Source organism: Dysidea avara, chromosome 2, assembly GCF_963678975.1.
Source record: "Dysidea avara chromosome 2, odDysAvar1.4, whole genome shotgun sequence".
Classification (NCBI taxonomy): domain Eukaryota; kingdom Metazoa; phylum Porifera; class Demospongiae; order Dictyoceratida; family Dysideidae; genus Dysidea; species Dysidea avara.
This window is the reverse complement of record NC_089273.1, coordinates 10459346-10479840: the sequence shown is the minus strand read 5'-3', so window position 1 is coordinate 10479840 and position 20495 is coordinate 10459346. Positions and strand designations below refer to the sequence as shown.

General features: G+C 36.5%; 2 protein-coding genes across 2 annotated transcripts in view; both read right to left on the bottom strand.

Annotated features, from left to right (window-relative positions):
• Positions 1 to 1984: 1984 nt before the first annotated feature.
• LOC136247801 (fibrinogen-like protein A) lies at positions 1985 to 2764 on the bottom strand. Its single transcript, XM_066039625.1, has one exon. It carries the CDS (start codon positions 2762 to 2764, stop codon positions 1985 to 1987), a length of 780 nt encoding a protein of 259 aa, XP_065895697.1.
• Positions 2765 to 10589: 7825 nt separating this feature from the next.
• LOC136247800 (uncharacterized) overlaps positions 10590 to 20495 on the bottom strand; it is a 133458-nt gene continuing 123552 nt past the window's right edge. Inside the window, exons 22-26 of the mRNA XM_066039624.1 lie at positions 15598 to 15789; positions 15158 to 15535; positions 14468 to 14609; positions 10933 to 11039; positions 10590 to 10887 (exon numbers count right to left, since the gene is read on the bottom strand). Coding sequence (XP_065895696.1) covers positions 10838 to 10887; positions 10933 to 11039; positions 14468 to 14609; positions 15158 to 15535; positions 15598 to 15789 — 869 coding nt within the window. The 3' untranslated portion in view covers positions 10590 to 10837. The remainder of the gene's footprint in view (positions 10888 to 10932; positions 11040 to 14467; positions 14610 to 15157; positions 15536 to 15597; positions 15790 to 20495) is intronic.

Genomic DNA, 20495 nt, shown 5'->3' with positions numbered 1-20495 from the left:
GTAAAACAATTAATGATGATGTTTGGGTATATAAAATTTTATCACCTATTGTAGTATTTCACTCATTACGGGTGTATTTACAATTGCTCCCTTTAGACAACGATTCTGGAATATTTAGCAAATCTGGAAGTGTGCAATTTGTTTAATTTAAGCATGTGTGCTAGAAAATCATTTACTGTAATATTTCTAGTGTTTTATGAATGGGAATGTAATATAATTTTACAAGTTTTTCATAGCAGTTCCTTAACTTTTTGTGTTAGCTACTGCACTTTTCATGAGAACAATTCATTAAAATTGGAATTTCTCTGCAATGATTTTTTTAACTTATGTACATCAGTGTAGTTTAATGGTTTTAGCTACTATGGAGAGTTGAAGTATTGAAAAAAATATCCAAACAGTTATTAAAACAAATTTAAAACTTGTTTGGCTACTTGAGGTGACTCCAAAATTACAGTTTTGCTTTAATCCAGTTAACTATGAAGGGGTATGCACATTTTTAGAACTTCTACACTTACTAGCATTTATAGAAAGCACATCTAACCACAAATGGTACACCTAAAAAATTTATTTCAACATTAATCTTGTATAATTGGTAAGGGCTTTGGAGTGAAACTAGCTTTCATATATATCCAATTGCATTTCAAAGGTAGATGCTCATTATTTTTGGAAGTTCATGATGAATTACATTAGTGTACAGGAGCTAGGCATGCGTCTATTATGCCGGCATAATTTTGGGAATAATAGGTACTGAAAAGCATTGGGGAATATTCCGGAATAATCGGATTAATTCTAAAAATAATTGGTACAAAATCATAAGTTTTTGTTGTGGCGCAGTGTTAAAATCTTTTAGATTTACTATCAAAACAGTTTAAGCATAAAAAAGGTGAAAACGATCGAGATTATCTAATAGAGCAGTCACTTACTCTAATAGAGCAGTCAACTTCGAATCCACAATTCTAATAGAGGTCACTTGTTTAAAAACCCTAACAAAAATACTAATTTGGCACACATATTTGAGAATAATTTGAGAATAATAGGTAGACTTAGGAATAAATTAAATTTGAGCATAATAGGTGAATAAAAAAAGAAGTGCCAGAAAGAATAATAGGAAGATTTTGGAGCATAATAGACTTAAGCCTAACAGGAGCATGCAAGATAACAAACCTAAGTGTCTGAAGTTTAATCGTTTCATTTCCTTGTTATTTCATGTACACATTTATTGTAGCCACTACACATGTACAGCTGCAGCTTGGCAAATTAAAATTGACAGATCTACTTGTGACTTTTATAGAATAGCTACAGCTGATTTTCATTATTTGTTTATAATCATAAAGAGAAACAGAACACGAGTCCAGTATAGTCCAGTCTTTGTGATTATTTACAACTATACATTCATTATCAGTTTGTCAAAAGACTGGGTTGTACAAAAGGACAAACCTGCAAACGTACGTACTCCCCACAATGCATACCAGAAAAAAATTATTACTAAAGTAAATGGATTATTATATGTCAGCGTTAAAAATCTTTTGACTTTTTGAGAGCAGATGACTATAGTTACTTCACATTATTAGTTATGCAGATGGATGTTCATCCCTCACGCTAGTCTTATGTGCACAAAGCAATACATTACCAGTAGCTAAGGCATCGGGCTGCTAGTTTCCTAAGTAGCTAAAACTTGTAAAGAGTATAGACTGAAATACAACGGTTGGAGATTCTAATAGATTAGACTACTTTGACAGTGGTTAAGTACATATACCTATCCTTATAATTTCATTGGCTATACCCTTTTAAACAAAATGAGATTTGTAATAGTGAAGGTAATCAATTGTAAACAAGTGTTTTAAATGCATGCTACACATATAGCCACCACATTATGCAGCATGGTTACTGAAATACACTACCAGGTTATAATGTACATGATGTGATTACAATACTAATAGCTACATGATAATCAGTCAAACAACATGCGTCATTTCTGATGAAGTTATATGATGCAATTCATTGGTCTGATTTTGATTTCTATGAATGGTAGAGGAAACCACCGGTTATTAAGGTGTATTGTTTCCCCGTGGTTGTATTGATGGTTGGGATGTATTAAAGAGCAAAAGTTGTACCACCATCCACCAGCATTACGACCATGATTATGTACAGCACAATTCAAACCATAGCCATCATTGTCCCTGTCCCTTGTAGTGAACTTCATCCCATTCAGTATGTGTGCACCAGTAATTGGATCAGTTTTAACTCCATCAAATCCTGATATGGTTAATAGATACTGTCCAGTGGCTGGTCCTACTCTAAAGTTACTGTATGATAGATAACCTTTTGTTCCATTAGTAAATGTATAGTCAATGCGTAGCTCCCAGACCCAGTGTCCTTGATAGGTAAGACAATGAAGGGAGTACAGTCCTATCCAAAACTCTCCTGTGGTAGCTTGATCATCAACTGGTAGTGTACCAAATCCATCCTCATAATCTACCCAATCTCTGTTAAAGTCGACACTTCCATCTATTCTCCTCTGAACAACAAGCCATCCTCCTCCATCAGTGATAGTGTCACAATATACCTTAGTGATAGTTGATTGATTGTTGCCACAAAAATTCTTCAGTTTGTATTGTTTAGGTTTGTTAGTAATCTCACTGAATACAGAAGGTCTAAATCCAAGATTACAACAGTTCTCGATGTTGACATCATTGTTAGTATCTTGAGCTACAGCACCAAATAGAATTACTAGTAATAATATAATAGTTGTAGAAGTAGTCATAGTAGACTTGTCAACACTGATCATCTGTAGCTAGTTCACTGTTATTAGACAATTCTGTGACATCAGAAGAGTGTTTTTATACTACACTGTATTTCCTTTTATGGTCATGTTATAACATTGTTGTTGTAATGGTCAGCTACCAAATATGGCACTAGTTCTGTACCATCACATTAGCAGCTCTCTTATCCTTATTAGGAAACATACTGATGTCGGTTACTACCCCACATCTATGAATATATCATATACCAATCAGTCTATATACACAATCCTGTAATGTGTACATGACTGATGAATATCATGTACTAATATGGTAATCATTCCAATACAAGTCATCCAATCAACATCAGCTATACTGTATGATATACTCCAGTGGTACAGCGAGTTACATCATTGCTTGTTATATGTGAATATCTCTAGTGTGGACTGGTGTGGTAGCTAAAATAGTTTCTTTTAAATGCAGGTACATCTAGACATCATGTGTAAAATGAACATTAACATGGATTGGTATACCTTAAAGGCATAGGTCATAAAAGTTTAGAACAACAAGCGTTGTCCTTTACATTTTAATTACTATATTGGATCTTATTTGATAAGCTGGGTTCAGAAGGTGAAGTATCTTGGTGTTTTTGTGACTTCAAAATTGAATTGGTCCGACCATTGCAAATATTGTGTGCGTAAGGCTACGGTTTGTCTCAATCATCTTCATCGTATTATGTTTGGTGCTTCATTTTCAGCTAAGAACATTGCTTACAAGTGCCTTGTGAGACCTCATCTTGAATATGCCTGTCCTGTTTGGTCTCCCTTTACTTCTTCTAACATTAAATTGATTGAATCAGTGCAGCGCAGAGCAGCACACTGGATCTGTAGCACCTGGAATCCACAATCACATCAGTGGTCCAAATCATTGGATGACTGTATTAGTGAATTGCAATGGCCACCCCTGCAGTCTAGATGGCAATTCTTGTCACTGTTAATTTTGTATGATATTTGGAAGGGGCGTACTGGAATAAACTTTAGTGATTACTTTGAGTTCAATACACTGTGTACAAGGTCGCACTCCCTAACTGTAAAAGTGTTTTCTTCTACTATCAATGCTTTCCGTTATTGTTTTTTTGTATTCGTGGAATTCTTGTGGAACACTATTCCTGAGGACATTTTGGCCCGAAGCCAGGTTAAACATTTCAGATCTAGATTGAAACAGTTCATTTTAATGTGATTGTTTAATTCTGTACTTGTATTGTGAGTATGTTGTTCCGTTTTCGTAATTGTATTTTTGTAACTGTGGATTGTATGTAAGGGTACTGTATACCGTACGCAAGGAAATTTTGACGTCAAAAAAATTTTTGACGAATTTGACGAATCGGTTTAATTCGTCAAATTTAAATTCGTCAAATGTTTATAAACGCCCTTAAAAGTACACGTTTTGCCTACAATTTCTTTATTTTCGTCAACATTTTATTCGTCAAATCTGTTGAAGTCTGAATTCGTCAAATTTTTTAACGTCAAAATTTCCTTGCGTACGGTAGTCTCGTCCTCACAGACCCATTCTCCGGGGTGGCGCTTATCGATTAGAGATTATAAGCGCCCCCTCGAATCGATACCGTACGCAAGGAAATTTTGACGAATTCAGACTTCAGCAGATTTGACGAATAAAATGTTGACGAAAATCAAGAAACTGTAGGCAAAACCTGTACTTTTAAGGGCGCTTATAAATATTTGACGAATTAAAATTTGACGAATTAAACCAATTCGTCAAACTCGTCAAAAAATTTCGACGTCAAAATTTCCTTGCGTACGGAAAGCGCCACGCCGGAGACCCAAGGGGCGCTTATGATCTCTAATCGATAAGCGCCACACCGGAGAATGGGTCTGCGAGGACGAGACTAGTAAGGGTATCACCTTGTACAGGCACATGCCTTTTGTGTATCCCTTTAAACAATTTGATAATAATAATAATAGAAAGTAGGCAATTTCCATGTTTAGCAGGTCAGTTTGGGTTGCTGTAGTTGGCGAATCACGGATCCACGGATTACGGATCACGTGATGAACAGATTCCACTGCTCGTTGGAGTTGTTTACAAGTACGGAGTGGCTATTGACACCAACCAGGCGGTGGCACTCCTCCGCAAAACAGTCTATTGACACCGGCAGTTAAAAGGCGTGAGATTTCTTCGTCTGAGCGCCCTAACAATTATTTCAAATAATTAGCTAGCGCATAATGCATAGTATAAATACCAGCAGGACTCACCCAGGGGCGGATCCAGGGGGGGTTTGGGGGCTGAAGCCCCCCCCCCCCTTCATATTTAGGCTTCACTTGATCAATATGCTGAGTATTATAATGAAATTTTGTCTTAGCATAATTATGTGATAACTAATAATCATAAAACCACCTTATAAACGTCTTTCCAAGGTATTATCAGTGGATTTATGCTAAAATTTAGGCAACAAGGACCCGAATCAGCATTGGAGGTTTACAAGATCGAGATACTCTAATAGAGCAGTCAGCTAACTACTCTAATAGAACATTCACTGGAAAGGTGGCCAAACTCAAACTATTTATTGCTACCAGAGAATCTATACATATTGCTTTATTGAGAATTAAATTTGTGTTGCATTTATGAAGATGCTCACACACTCAAAAACTAGCAGCATCACATAGTTCTCATTAACACTTTAACAATGATGTTGTATTATCTGATTAGTTAATATTAAATTCACAACTTGCACACCTCGCACAAGGCCGCATTATGATCGGATATCATTACTTTTTGTCGCAGTTAACTCTGCTTTACTTGAACGCGCACTTTTTTACAGCTATAAGCTGTTTTTGGATGAGTAATAATTTACTGTAGGTATTGGTATGAATTTTACTTGTTTATACCATATCTTGTGTACAATATACTCTACTTATATAGCTGCATGTGAGTCTCAAGAATGCCAAACAGTGAAACAGGCAATTTTAACTCTTATAGTAAGAACGTTGGCGACCTGTGAAGTCAGATAAACAACACGAAATTGCAGTAAGGGAAAGTCCATGCAGTGGGCCATTACCAATCAGTGTTATTATCACAATTTTTTTATTTACAACAACTTCATATATATTATAGGTTTTTGACTGTTATATTCAACTGCTTGCTAACAAATTTACTCAAGATGAGAAGGAAGTTGTGTAATTTAAGTTGTAATTTTGTCTTTTGTTCATATGTCTAATTCTGTTCACAGAACAGTACATCAACACTATGACACAAGCATTTGCAGCGTCAACTTAAATTAACACAAAAAAGAGTTAAAAAAGAGGTGCACATAAACTACAGATAGTCAGATACTGTAATACGCAAGCTGTATTATGTTGACTGCATAATATATTATGTCCTTTCATAATAGAATTACATGCAGGACATGGACCTAAGAGAAGAGGGACAATGAAAGTGATCAGGTGTTACATGTCCTACTAACCACTGTGGAGATCTGACAGTATGTGTATATGCATGTGTACCCTATAATAATTGGTGACTGCGCACTTATACAATGTAGACTTTGGACTACCTACATTTTTAAAATGCTGGAACATTGAATAAAGCATTGAAGGAATGTGGATATTGTCTACTCCTTTGTAAACTCTGTATGACGTACCTGCTTGAGTGATTCAGCCAGTTTTTGTGCTGCATTGACCCTATGACTAGCAATCTTGAATCTTCAAGGCGCACAAGGGCTGAATATCACAGCGTGGTACGTGGCATGCAAGATGCGGGTCACATGTATGTTTTTATATAGAGCACTCCAAGAGCAGTTAGTTTGAGAGATACCGATGTGAGTAGGGTTATACTGTATGTTTTGCTAAGTTTTATCTCATGCACTACAGCAGTCCCATCAATGACTCCACAAGTTCAATGCACCTACTCACCTTGAAACTGGCGTTGGTAAATATATTTACAAATGCAAAGTATGAATGATAATGTTAACTATTTGCAGATGAAGAAATGACGTGATGTTTCTCAGTATGAAGAAAGCAAGGCTTGCATGACTAGTGTTGTGGGTTCTTGCTACACAGCTTAGTGATGATCAGGCAGAACTGTTATAACTGAAAACTCACTGATTATGAGGTTGTTTTACCATTTTTTTTCAGTTTCATTATTGTACAACTGTACTTTGATTTGGCTCATGTGAAATAGCAACAATAAATCGATGTCATTAATTAAAAGGGTATTTCGGAAGGAATATGGGCCATCTTGAGGACAAGGTGTGGGTCTAGCAGAGGCATATACAGCCATATAGAGGATAGTATGCAGCTGTATTGAGGTATGTGTGACTCTGTGTGGGTCTATAATACGATTATACTTGTGACATATACAGAGGTGCCATCTATAGGCTTGAGTCTATTATGCTCCAAAATTTTCCTATTATGCTTTTTGGCATTACCCCAATTTTCTGCCTATTATGCTTGTTTTATACTTTTCAGATATGCATTATGCTTTATTTTGTGTTTCTTTTCTTTGTGCAGATAAGTTCTTCATTTGATACAATGTAAAAGGAGAAGTGTCACTTCAACTGCAACATACAAAATAATATTATAGCAATAGCTTGAAATTGGATATTTTCCAGAGTTTGTCATATTAAAGCTAGGGACCCGCCGATTATGCTGGCATAATTTTGAGCATAATAGGTACCTAAAAGCATTGAGCATAATGCCAGCATAATAGGTTAAATATTTGTACGATAGTATAAATTCTTGCTGGAAAATGACAATTGCAAAATAAGATCGATATACTCTAATAGAGCAGTCAGTAACTCTAATAGAACAATCATCAAACTGACGAGTATATCGATATTTTCTCTTACATATGCAGCAGGAATTTATTATTTATGCTCCAGCCACTCATTTTTTTTCTATACAGTGTTAAACTAGTAGCAAAGCATATGAACTAAGGTATGAACATTGAGCATAATCGAGCATAATAGGTAAATATTGAGCATTAATTTAAGCATAACAGGTGAATTTTTGAGCAGTGCAGCATAGCATAATAGGTAAAATTATGAGCATAATCGGCGGGTCCCTAATTAGAGCAGGGGGTCTGGGGGCATATCTATAGTCCCTCAGAAGCTATAGACATTTTCTTGTCTATGGAGGGATTTTTCCTTACTTTGGCTCCTTTTCTGTTGCACCTTATCAGTCATTAAGTTAAGTCATTACTGAAATTAGTCATTAAGTCTAAGTCCTTGAAATTAGGTAATGTAATCCTAAGGCTGCATCACATGTTGCTGTAGACCTTCAGTGCCAGTCACTGTAAAGTGTTATAATAATATCTTTGTAGTTTTATATGCAAATAAAATATTATGCATTGTTTCTGATTGGTCTTCTGAGTTGTAGAAATTGGTATTCAAAGGACAGCAACTGCTCGGTATAATGTGTAACTTGCATTTGCCTCACCATGCTAAGAACATAATAAGCCTACTGGGGATATATATGGTTCTGTTGCATGCAATGACTGTTCTATTAGAGTATTTGACTGTTCTATTGGAGAATCTCAACCTTTTTGAAATACTTTCCTGGTTTGATATTAACCTCAGTCTCACTCCATGCAGACCTCATGCACTATATATTTTCAATGTCCAGACATTCACTAGCTATCTCACTGCTTGAAGGTTCTTAGTCTACTAATTTGTTAAGATGCCTTACTGTAGTTATACTGATAGTAAAGTGTCAGTAAACTTAAGTATATGGAACATAATTATTTTACTAAGTTTTAAACTCTCAGTAAAACATCAGTGAATGCGGGTTTACTGAAAAACTACTAAAATAACAAACAATTAACTGTTCCATATACTGGGGATATACCACTGTAGTGAACTAAGATACTTCAAGCAGTGTCTGACATTCTGACTCAACACTAACCTTAATATCACCAGAGCTTCTGTTGTAGCTACTGCTTTCCAATCGAGCCTCCAATATTCATAATCATCATAATTATTATATTTTGTCCAAAAAGACCAAAATCAGATGATGAGACATGTTATATAATACCAAATTCAATGAATGAAGCTCAGCTATACTGCTTTTCCATGCATTGGTGCTAGTTAACACATGACTGCATGTGTTCTATAAAACTCAAATTCACAATGAAAAACATTCATTTCGTTGAGGGGTGTAAACATGCAGTTCTACATTTTTCTACTCGTTATCAGGATTCATTTCACCATCCAAAACAGGTTATCCCTTGACCTTGTGATTGTCATAGCATAAGTTATACTTATTGTGGTTGAAATTTGCCTATTATGCTCCTAACTATGCTCCATTATGCCTTTCCAGGGGCGGATCTAGGATTTGTAAAAGGGGGGGGGGGGGGGGGGCTAACTCAAGGTTGGGTAGAGGTGTGCAAAGCACACTTCCCAGCATGCAAAGCATGCTGGAACTAGGGGGGTCTGGGGGCATGTCCCCCCAGGAAAATTTTGAAAAATAGATGCTAAAATACTGCAATTTGGAGACATTTCCACATAAAATTCATGATATTTTCTGCCTGCAGATATTTTATATACTGCCTTTAGATTATAGGTATGGCTCTCTAAAGCATTTTGCTAATGGAAAAGTTTGGTAAGTACAGACAACCAAGTACATGATGCACCCCTCTCACAATTGCACAATGCTGAATAGGTGCATGTTAGAATTATTAAGAATGTTGAAAGTGGAAAATTTTGAAATTTGAACAATACAAGATTGAATCTGAGAGCATTTTCAATGGAAATTGTGCACTTGAATTAAGTATTGTCATACATATTAACTACACAAGTAGATCAAAGAAGCCCTTTAAACAGACCAATGCACTTCATTGTATGTATAGGTGCTGGCAGATTTGGGAAAATTCCATAACAGAACCAACTACATGTTTCCAGTGAATGTTCTATTAGAGTAGTTAGCTGACTGCTCTATTAGAGTATCTCGATCTTGTACACCTCCAATGCTGATCTGGGTCCTTGTTACATAAACTTTAGCATAAATCCACTGATAATACCTTGGAAAGATGTTTATAAGGTAATTTTATGAGTATTTGTATTATTAGTGATCATATAATTATGCTAAGACAAAATTTCATTATAATACTCAGCATATTGATCAAGTAAAGCCTAAATATGAAGGGGGGGGGGGCTTCAGCCCCCAAAGCCCCCCCCCCCCCCAAAGCCCCCCCCCTTGATCCGCCCCTGCTTTCATCCCTTATTATGCCAAAAATTATGATGATATAATCAATGCAAGCCTAGCCATCTAAAGTTAAGAGTCCAGGTTCGGGATAGACTGGCCACATACGTTTGGGGTGATGCTACACAGTCTTCATTTATATATGTGTTGTAGATGCTACTATACTGATCAGTCTATGCCTCTCGTTGTACTGTGTGAACGTATTACCATAATCAAAAATTATATATATATATAATAATTATATCCAGTGGCTGCACTTGTATTGGCTTTGGTGATTGATCGCCCTATATAGGCTATCAGCCTAATAAATGTTACATATTAGCTATAACATGGGGCATTTGGGCTTTGCCTGATACGTATGCCCTCTTCCCTTGGGCCTGCAGCCCTCATGCAGGCATACATATCAGGCAAAAGCCCTCATTCCCGTGTTACAACTATTACATGTATATATGTACATTGTTAAAAGATCTAGAAACTTAATATCATAGCACTGGAACCTTATACAGTGTGCATGTGTGTATTTATGATGATATCACCTGGCACAGTTAACTAAATACATATACATTCATTACCAATAGTATGACAGGTTGTCATTTTATCACTAACATAAAATATCTATTCATACCTTATTATGACAGTGATTTTAAATAATGAATTATTCACACATATAATTACAAAATACATAAAGAAGAGAATGAAATCACAAAATAGGATTCATGAATGAAATTACAAAATGATTAAAGGATTCACACACACATTGCAAGATAAATAAAGCATGCACACACACACACAGCAAGATGCAAATGGTAATGGATTTGGAGCAATTCAAGTGTATCCAATATAATAATAAAATAGAAAACTTGTAGCATTACTGGATCTGTGCTTTTATGAGCTCTGTAAATCTTTCACATCTACTGACTTCAGTTCTTGCTCCACTGCAAATAACTACTCAATTTACATCAATCAATGTATGTACACACCTTCACCATTCTTCAGTGTTACAGTATTTTGAAAAATTATTGAATTATCTACTTCAGCTTGTCGCTTGTTAGCATGGCTTTTCTCAAGTGCTTTCTTTTTCTGTGATCTAAATAGGTAAAAGTATTAATATTTTATCATGACTACAGAATATTAAACTTAGAGTTGCACGTGTTGAGAAGAACACATGTGGAGTGGAGAACACACTGTTAAAATGAGGTGTTACAGGTGCACCCATCGTAAAGGTGTTCATGTACACCCATGGTATTTACAACACCCTAAGGGAGTACTGTAGCACTAGGGGTGTTATTGAACACCACAAATGTCACTTTATTCCCCATAATAGCTAAGCCACTGTAAGGGTGTTTGCCTACACCTTGGTATATTGAAACCCACAATCGGATGCTTCTATTAAAAATTAGGTTATAAATACATTTTGTTAACTTCTATAAGAGTGACTTGGAAACAACCATGTGATAAGTATAAAAGTGTTGCAAAAATATAATTGTGTACTGCTAATGTGGTTTGTTGTTGTTAATCATTGCGTATAAATTGAAATCAACATGAAGGTTACCGGAATGTTATAGCAAGCCTACATTTCTTTTCAACAAAATGCCACCATGGAGAGCACTAGAACACCTTTAAAGTGTACTGTGACACCTTTATAGCTATTCCTAGAACACCCTTAGGGAGTATTGTAACGCCTTTGTAACACCTTTTAGTTGCTCCTAGAGCACCCCTGGGGAGTACTACAATTCTCTTCAAAGGAGTTTAATTTACACAGCAGTTAGAACTCCTCTAAAGGTGATTGGATTACACCCTATTTTTAACAGTGCAGTAAGCAGAAAAGTTACAAACATGCATAGCATGGATTCATTTTGCATGCCCAAGCGATAAATTACTGGAAATCTGTATGTAACTGAATTTGACAAAACTCAGCTTTGAAGCACAAAGCTTCATTAGGAGATATGGTGATTTTAAGTAATCATTGTGTAGTAACTTCCCAGTGCCTACAGCTGTGCAAACAAAATTTGTACCAGTTATTCATCTATTTACTAGCTATCACTAAGTGGTGTATAAGGTTCTGGTACCCAAAATATGCCCTATTTTTGGCAACGTTTTTTGAGCGGGTAATAATAATATCACAGGTGGTAGTAATAGGGGCGGTGGGTGGTGGATGGGCTTAGTATAGGAGTATAAAATGGAGCAAGAAGACAAATGGAATCCAAAGGCAAGTTTGGGCCCTCCATTGCACTCCATGGCCCTGAAATCACTCCAAATTGATTGATAACACTATTGCCGACCTTCCTGTGAAGTTCCAGCACACTACACACCATTACAACAAAGCCTTGGCATCAATCTTCTGCTTGTGGCTTTGACAGGGTCAGAAGAAAGCTGCTGCAGAAACCAGACTTGCCAGTCTTGAAGGAAATTCAGTGTGGAATATGATAGTGTATTAGACCAGCAATCCACTTCTGGTAAAAATGCAAGTTTGACTATGTGTGTGTGGAAGCTGGGTTATATGAAATCCGGTCACAATTTAATATTAAGAGAGGCATCACGTGAAATCACATGATCTAAAAATAATATAAATCGTTTGTTTTGGCTGCCTCTTGCTGTTCCACATGTTCCATGTGTTGGTAATAAAGTGTAGCCTTGTTTTCAAACATCAATTGGTAAGTTTCACATTATAAGGGCTATAATGTATTCATGTGTGACTGAATTTGACAAAACCCGGCTTCGATGCATAAAGCTTCGTTAGGAGATATGGCAATTTTAAGTAATCATTGTGTAGTAACTTCCCAGTGCCTACAAGTGTGCAAACAAAATATGTACCAATTATTTATCTATTTACTAGCTATCACTTACTGGATGTACAAGTTTCTGGTACCCAAAATATGCCCTGTTTTGGGCAATTTTTTTCAAGCAGGTAATAATATCACAGGTGGTAGTAATAGGGGCGGTGGGTGGTGGGTGGGCTTAGTATAGGAGTATACATTGGAGCGAGAAGATGAATGGAATCCAGAGGACAAGTTTGGCCCTCCATGGCACTCCATGGCCCTGAAATGACTCCAAATTGATTGAGAACACTATTACCGACCTCTCTGTGAACTACACACCATTACAACAAAGCCAGGGCCATTTAATGGCACCAATCTTCCACTCATGGCTTTGACAGGGTCGGAAGAAAGCTGCTGCAGAAACCAGACTTGCCAGTCCTGAAGGAAATACAAAGTGGAATATGATAGTGTATTAGACCAGCAATCCATTTCTGGTAAAAACACAAGTTTGATTTTGTGCGTGTGGAAGCCGGGTTATATGAAATCCAGCCACATATACATATATAAACACTGCACACCAAAGCTATAGTAGTATAAAGTCATGCTCAGTTTTGCATTTAGTGCTAAGAATGACTGAATAACTCCACTAATGAAGTTCCTTTACATATGGATATTTACATGCATGTTCTATTAGAGTATACATGACTGTTCTATTAGAATATATTGATCTATTATCAAGTTTTTAAAAGGGCTCACATTATCTCTGTAAATCCGTCCCTGAGAGATGAATGCAAGCTTTATCGATTATTGTGCTGTGCCATACACTATTACTCACTTATTTGTGATGTGTTAGGGTGCTGTTGTAAACTCAGAAGTCTGAATTTCACAGGGGGTCCTGAAACCCTTGGAACCCTCTCCTTATGCTCCTGACATAGATGCATTTGAAACATTAAATATTTTAACTTATAAATAGAAGAATTAAATTTAGTTTCCACCAATTTTATGGGTAGAATAAACCACATAGCTAAACAACTTGAATTTCAAGAAAAGTAATATTTTGAGAGGCATTTTCTGCTCTTATCAGCACCATGCTGAATATAAAATTAATTGTAATTATTACTTCATATGCAAACATATGAGTAATTTTCAAAATTTGGTCACACATTGTGTATAGAAACTTAACAACCAGCTGGTAATGCAAGGAGTGTTCTACATAATGTTTATAAAGAAAATATATCTTTGGTGGAAATTCACATTCATAGTCATGCCACTACCAATATTTGAAATCTTTTAAACTGTTTCTTTACAAAATTTCTAATATGCACTGCTTTTCAAGTTTCGTCACCTGACAAGTCAAACATATAACTAAAACTTATTATGGTGTGTTCAATATTTTCTGCAATTTTATTTTAGTGGAGATCCTTTAACATGCATAATTTATATTATTTTGAATCTGATTCAGTTAAAGTATACTTTTATTTCATTAACTACTGTACAGTGGTCCCTCCATTATATATATACCCGGTCATCAACTAATTATCCAAATTTTCTGTTATCTGAACTACTGTTCTATTTGAGAATTTTGCTTAAATTGTATGTTCTATTAGAGTATTTTAACTTTGCTCCAAATATAAATGTATGGACTTCATTTACCTGAACTTTTCCACTATCCAAACACACCTAGGGCCAAATGAGTTCAGATAATACGGGACCACTGTACATTCATTTAAATACTTCTAGTCTACAATTTACTTACCTTACACAGAATATAGCAATGAAGACAGTCAACAAAACTAGCATAATAGTTGCCAGTATTCCTGCACCAACTCCAATGATGATTTTTATACCATCACTATTATCATCATCATCATCATCATCATCATCATCACTGACTTGAACTATCATGAAGCAATTATCAATAACAATAATAATGGTTGTAATTGTATAATATGAATAATATATTTTTAAATGTAACAAATTGACTTGAGAAGTTTACGTGAACTTCTTACAATTAGAAATTATTACAGTATTAAAATAGAGTGCAAAAATAGTGAACCTGTTACAGTTAGTAATTTAACATTCACCTTTTAAATACATAATTATTTATGTGCATAGCCACCGAGGGGCACAGAACATAAAAGATTGATTCTGGGTACTAATAGTAACAATATCATTTTCTTGGTGTGTTTCAGCTACAAGTGAGTAATGCTTCAGGTGTGCAAGTTTCATATATATATATATATATATGTATGTATTATTTTACTGGTTAAACATCGTTAGGTAATCATTTTTAATTCTTGCATGGGTTGTTACTGTAGGGAAATACACAGCACTTCTGCTATAGTCTATACATGGGACACCAAGAAGTGCAAGCTATTATTGTATTTGAAGCTACTTATATATAACTACAAAATATACTGCAGTACGTGAATCACTATCATAATACCAGTAATAGGATCAGTATTCATATACTCATTTGATGCTCCAGTCCTCACACCAACCACAACCATATACACTCCATCACTATCCAAGTCATCAAATACAGTAAAACTATTTGTAGTGTTCACTGAAGTTATAGTATTCTGACCACTAGTAGATGACAGTGTTAAGGTCACTCTGTATTCAGGAAAACCTCTAGCTTCAAAAAGTGTCAGTGGAGTCCAAGTGATGTTGATCGATGTAATAGACAAACGTATGAATTTCAAATTTTGTGGTGACTTGGTTGCAGTGAGCTCTTGGCTAAAAAATGGCTTAAAATCAGTAGCTGCTCCCCTACCAGCTCTGCTGAATGCCACCACGACAACTTGATAAGGAATTCCTGGTACTATATGGTAGATTACATAAAAAAACGAAATGTGTACTTGTGTGTTTGCATAATATGCTTACCTAGACTTCTAATTAGGTAACTCCTAACAACTCCACTCAGCATATCACTCATTGTACTTGTGTCATTCTCATAAATGGAATAGATCACTTGGTATCCTGTGATAACACCACTGGATTGTGAGGGTGGATCCCAGGTCACTGTTACTTCAGTGTTAGATGTGATTGTGATAATGAACAGTACTACTCCTGGATCTTTAAATAAATGACAGTGCATTCATGACAATCAAGACATAATAACAAAATTCTATCTAATTCACCTTCCTGGTGATATACATTCATATAAATAAAGCTACAATAAAGAAATTTAATCTGATGCTGGCATACAAATATCAACCATATCTAACATTTTGATAAGCTGCAATAAATGAAGGTAATCCTGTACAACATACCAAGATTAACAGCTTATAAAACTGCATACCATAGATAGAGTCTGGTTGTTAAGCACACAGTAAGTGTATATTATTTATAAAAAGGTTTACATTGGTACAATTTTTAAACCAAGTTAATTTACAAAATCGATGAGGTAATTGTGGTAAACACAAACAGCAATGATTAGGATGCACATATGCGCAAAGCAGGCATGTGATCATTATCTGTCACCTTGACATGCTGCTCACACTACTCAAGCTTTCAGCTGGTTCCTTGCCATTGGTTTCTACTAGGTTGTGTTTGTCATGCCACATTGTAGGACAAAGAAGTCCACTCTGTATGCTACTTAAGATATCACTCCTTGATGAAGCAACTACTTGATGGCAAACCACCTCCAACAAATTGAATATCGTGCTCGGAAAAGTGTCAGAAATGAACATCATTGACTGTGAGCACCTTGGGATGTACGAAACGCTGTACTATCAGTGACCTACAGGAACAACAATATCCACTGCTGTATATACCAAGGCCAGATTGTTGATAAAGTTTTTGCGCACACTGAGGGCCACAGAGACAATGAAGAGGACCAAGAAGAGGACAGTTTCAGTGAAGAGGATGAAGGTATAGTGTATAATTGATATAGCAACTTATTTCACTTGGCGTACGGTGATATATTGTTGTTCTAGCTACTGAGTGGATTTACATCACTAGCCTTAGGTCTAAGTGTACATATCTCACTTGCTAAGGTGATAGTCTACTACAATACACTCTAAACCAACCCATCAACATATGTTAGAAAACACTTTATTTGGGTAGAATAGGACATAATTATGACATTAGAGTTAAACATGACAAATGGATTTAGTACTTTGTTTGATTCATACAGCTTTACTAGACAGTTATTCAGTTCAGAAATAGATGTTAGCATTGGCAGCTCTGTTTAAACTATGACAACTTTAACACCCACAGTAGCTGAACAGGAGTAATCATTACGGTTAAAGAAGTGGAGATCTTTGACTCACACATCATGAATTTCAGAAGTTGGAAAAGTACTGCCAGTCAACTGTATACACATACTTCCTTACACTGCCCTATGTAGTAAGCTTTAAAGTAACTGGAATGAGTGGAATTTTCAACATGTACCCAGCTGTTATAATATATCTAATCAAAAACAGCCAAGCTGTAAAAAAAGATGCGGCCCCCATAAAGGCTATGGTGAAAAAAGATGTGAAATCCAAGGTTGCGGCCAAGAAATGGCTGTGATGGTAGGTTAATGGTTACATTTTAATAACAACAATTCAGGTGAATTTGGTGCCAAGACCAAGCGGCACAAAATTCAGCTGAATTGCCGTTATTAAAATGTAACCATTAACCTACCATCACAGCCATTTCTTGGCCGCCACCTTGGACTTCACATCTTTTTTCACCATGGCCTTTATGGGGGCCGCATCTTTTTTTACAGCTTGGCTGTTTTTGATTAGATATCACTTCTTTTTGTATTTGTATACTGCAAAGCCGGCCTATGGCTGGCTTTGGGGCTTTTTTAACCCATGTGTTTTTTTCTTTACCACAGGAAGAAGAAAAGAACTTAAAGAAGAATTTTAGTACTTCAATTATTTTTGATTTTATTAGTAATTATACAAATTATATACATATATTTATTACATGCTCATTATTCCCCACAGGATTTTTTTTGCAGCTGATCTCTCTACTGGGTGACTTGAAATGTAGCTGAACTATATACAGGATGGTTTCTTTGTAGCTGAACTCTCTGTAACAGGTGATTTGTTTTGCAGCTAAACTCTCTACATGGTGGTGTCTTTATAGCCGAACTCTCTACATGATGGTTTCTTTGTAGCTGAACTCTCTATAAGTGACCGGGCCTGCGATAATAGGGCATGTGGGCACATGATTTTTGCCTACTTTTTCAAACTTTCATTGTACATAACTTTTTTGTACCATTATGCTATGTCATTGCAATTTTCAGCTCTTAGTAAACATTTAATTGGCATCATGATGCAAGTTACAGAATGGAAATATACTTTTCCAGTACTGAGATATGACCTGTAGAGTGATGGATTGTAGTTTGTGCCCACATGCCCTGTTTTCGCAGGCCCAGTCACATAAGGTGACTTCGTCTAGCTGAACTCTCTACAGGGTGATTTTTTTGTAGCTGAACTCTCTGCAGGGTGATTTGTTTGCAGCTGAACTCTCTACATGATGGTTTCTTTGTAGCTGAACTCTCTACAAGGTGACTTCGTCCAGTTGATCTCTCTACGGGGTGATTTGTTTCTAGCTGAACTCTCTACAGGTGAATTGTTTGCAGCTAAACTCTACATGGTGGTTTCTTTGTAGCTGAACTCTCTACAAGGTAACTTCCTCTCTACAGGGTGATTTGTTGTAGTTGAACTCTCTCTACAAGGTGGTTTGTATGAGGCTGAACTCTCTACACGGCGGTTTCTTTGTAGCTGAACTCTCTACAGAGTGATTTGCTTGCAGCTGAACTCTCTACATGATGGTTTCTTTGTAACTGAACACTCTACAAGGTGACTTCTTCTAGCTGATCTTTCTACAGGGTGAATTGTTGTAGCTGAACTATCTACAAGGTAACTTCTTCTAGCTGATCTCTATACAGGGTGATTTGTTTGTAGTTGAATTCTGTACAGGTGGTTTCTTTGTAGCTGAACTCTGTACATGATGGTTTCTTTGTAGCTAAACTCTTTACAAGGTGACTTCTTCTAGCTGAACTATCTACGGGGTAATTTCTTTGTAGCTGAACTCTCTATATGATGGTTTCTTTGTAAATGAACTCTCTACAAGGTGAATTCTTCTACCTGATCTCTCTACAGGGTGATTTGTTTGTAACTGAACCCTGTACAAGTGCGTTTTTGTGGGTGATCTCACTGCAGGTTGATTTGTTTGTAGCTGAACTCACTAAAGGGTGATTTTGCTTGTAGCTGAACTCCTTGCATTGTATCTAGTTTCTAGCTGATCTCTCTACAGGGTGATTTGTTTGTAGCCGATCTCTCTACAAGTTGATTTGTGTGTAGCTGATCTCTCTGCAGGTTGATTAATTTGCAGCCGATCTCTCTACAAGGTAATTTGTTTGTAGCTGAACTGTCTATAAAGTGATTTATTTGTAGCTGATCTCTCTGCAGGTTGATTTGATTTAGCTGAACTCTCTACAGGGTGATTTACTTGTAGCTGAACTCCTTACATTGTGACTAGTTTCTAGCTGATCTCTCTACAGGGTGATTTGTTTGTAGCTGATCTCTCTACAAGTTGATTTGTGTGTAGCTGGTGTTTCTACTGGTTGATTTGTTTGTAGCCGATCTCTCTACAGGGTAATTTGTTTGTAGCTGAACTCTGTACAAGGTGCTTTTTTGTAGGTGATCTCACTGCAGGTTGATTTGTTTGTAGCTGAACTCACTAAAGGGTGATTTGCTTGTAGCTGAACTCCTTACATTGTGTCCAGTTTCTAGCTGATCTCTCTACAGAGTGATTTGTTTGTAGCTGAACTCTCTATAAGGTGATTTATTTGTAGCTGAACTCCTTACATTGTGTGTAGTTTCTAGCTGATCTCTCTACAGGGTGATTTGTTTGTAATTGATCTCTCTACAAGTTGATTTGTGTGTAGCTGATCTCTCTGCAGGTTGATTTGTTTGTAGCCGATCTCTCTATAGGGTAATTTGTTTGTAGCTGAACTCTCTATAAGGTGATTTGTTTGTAGTTGATCTCTCTGCAGGTTGATTTGTTTTAGCTGAACTCTCTACAGGCTGATTTGTTTGTACCGATCTCTCTACAGGGTAATTTGTAGGGATGCGTCGATTTCGCCAGCAAAATTATTGGAATAATAGGAATACAAGAGCAACAAGCAAAATGCTGGCAAAATAGGAGCAAAATCGAGCAAAATAGGAGCAAAATCGAGCAAAATAGGCGCAAAATAAGCAAAATTTGTTAATCTCAGATCTGTTTCAGACAGTGTGAATGTAACTGCATAACTAACACAAGTAACAACTTACCATAGCTACGTTTAACACTCGTACGTTAAATGAGTATGGCTCTAGCTGAACTTTGACCCGAAGGCGAACCCACAATACATGTTAGCGAATAATCACGTGTGAAATAGTGTCTACAATGGATGTGATAGAACGCATTGACTACAGTTCAAGTGCTGAAAGCGATGTTAGTGAAGTAGATGACAGTCTTAGCATTGTTAGTAATGATGATGACCGTGAATCGTCTCGCGAGTCAGATGTTACAACAACTTCGACTAGTACAACTTCGAGGACTCGTTCTACCGGAAGTGCCAGCAACTCAACGACGCCAACGTCTAGTGGAGTGTCCTTGCTTAGTGTGCTAAAGGCACCAAGTGCATCTGACTTCTCTCGTAAGAGAAAAATTGCCAAAAATCCACCAGCTGGCAGGAAGAGAGCATTACATTCGAATTCGCAGAGCAACCCAAAAACGATCAAGCCCCAGCAAAGAGTAACCGAATATTCCAAGGAACCCTTTACTGTAGCTACTGG

Bases quoted from the DNA above. Each gene is read 5' to 3' on its own strand.
- LOC136247801 (XM_066039625.1), bottom strand. From the start codon at position 2,764: ATGACTACTTCTACAACTATTATATTATTACTAGTAATTCTATTTGGT.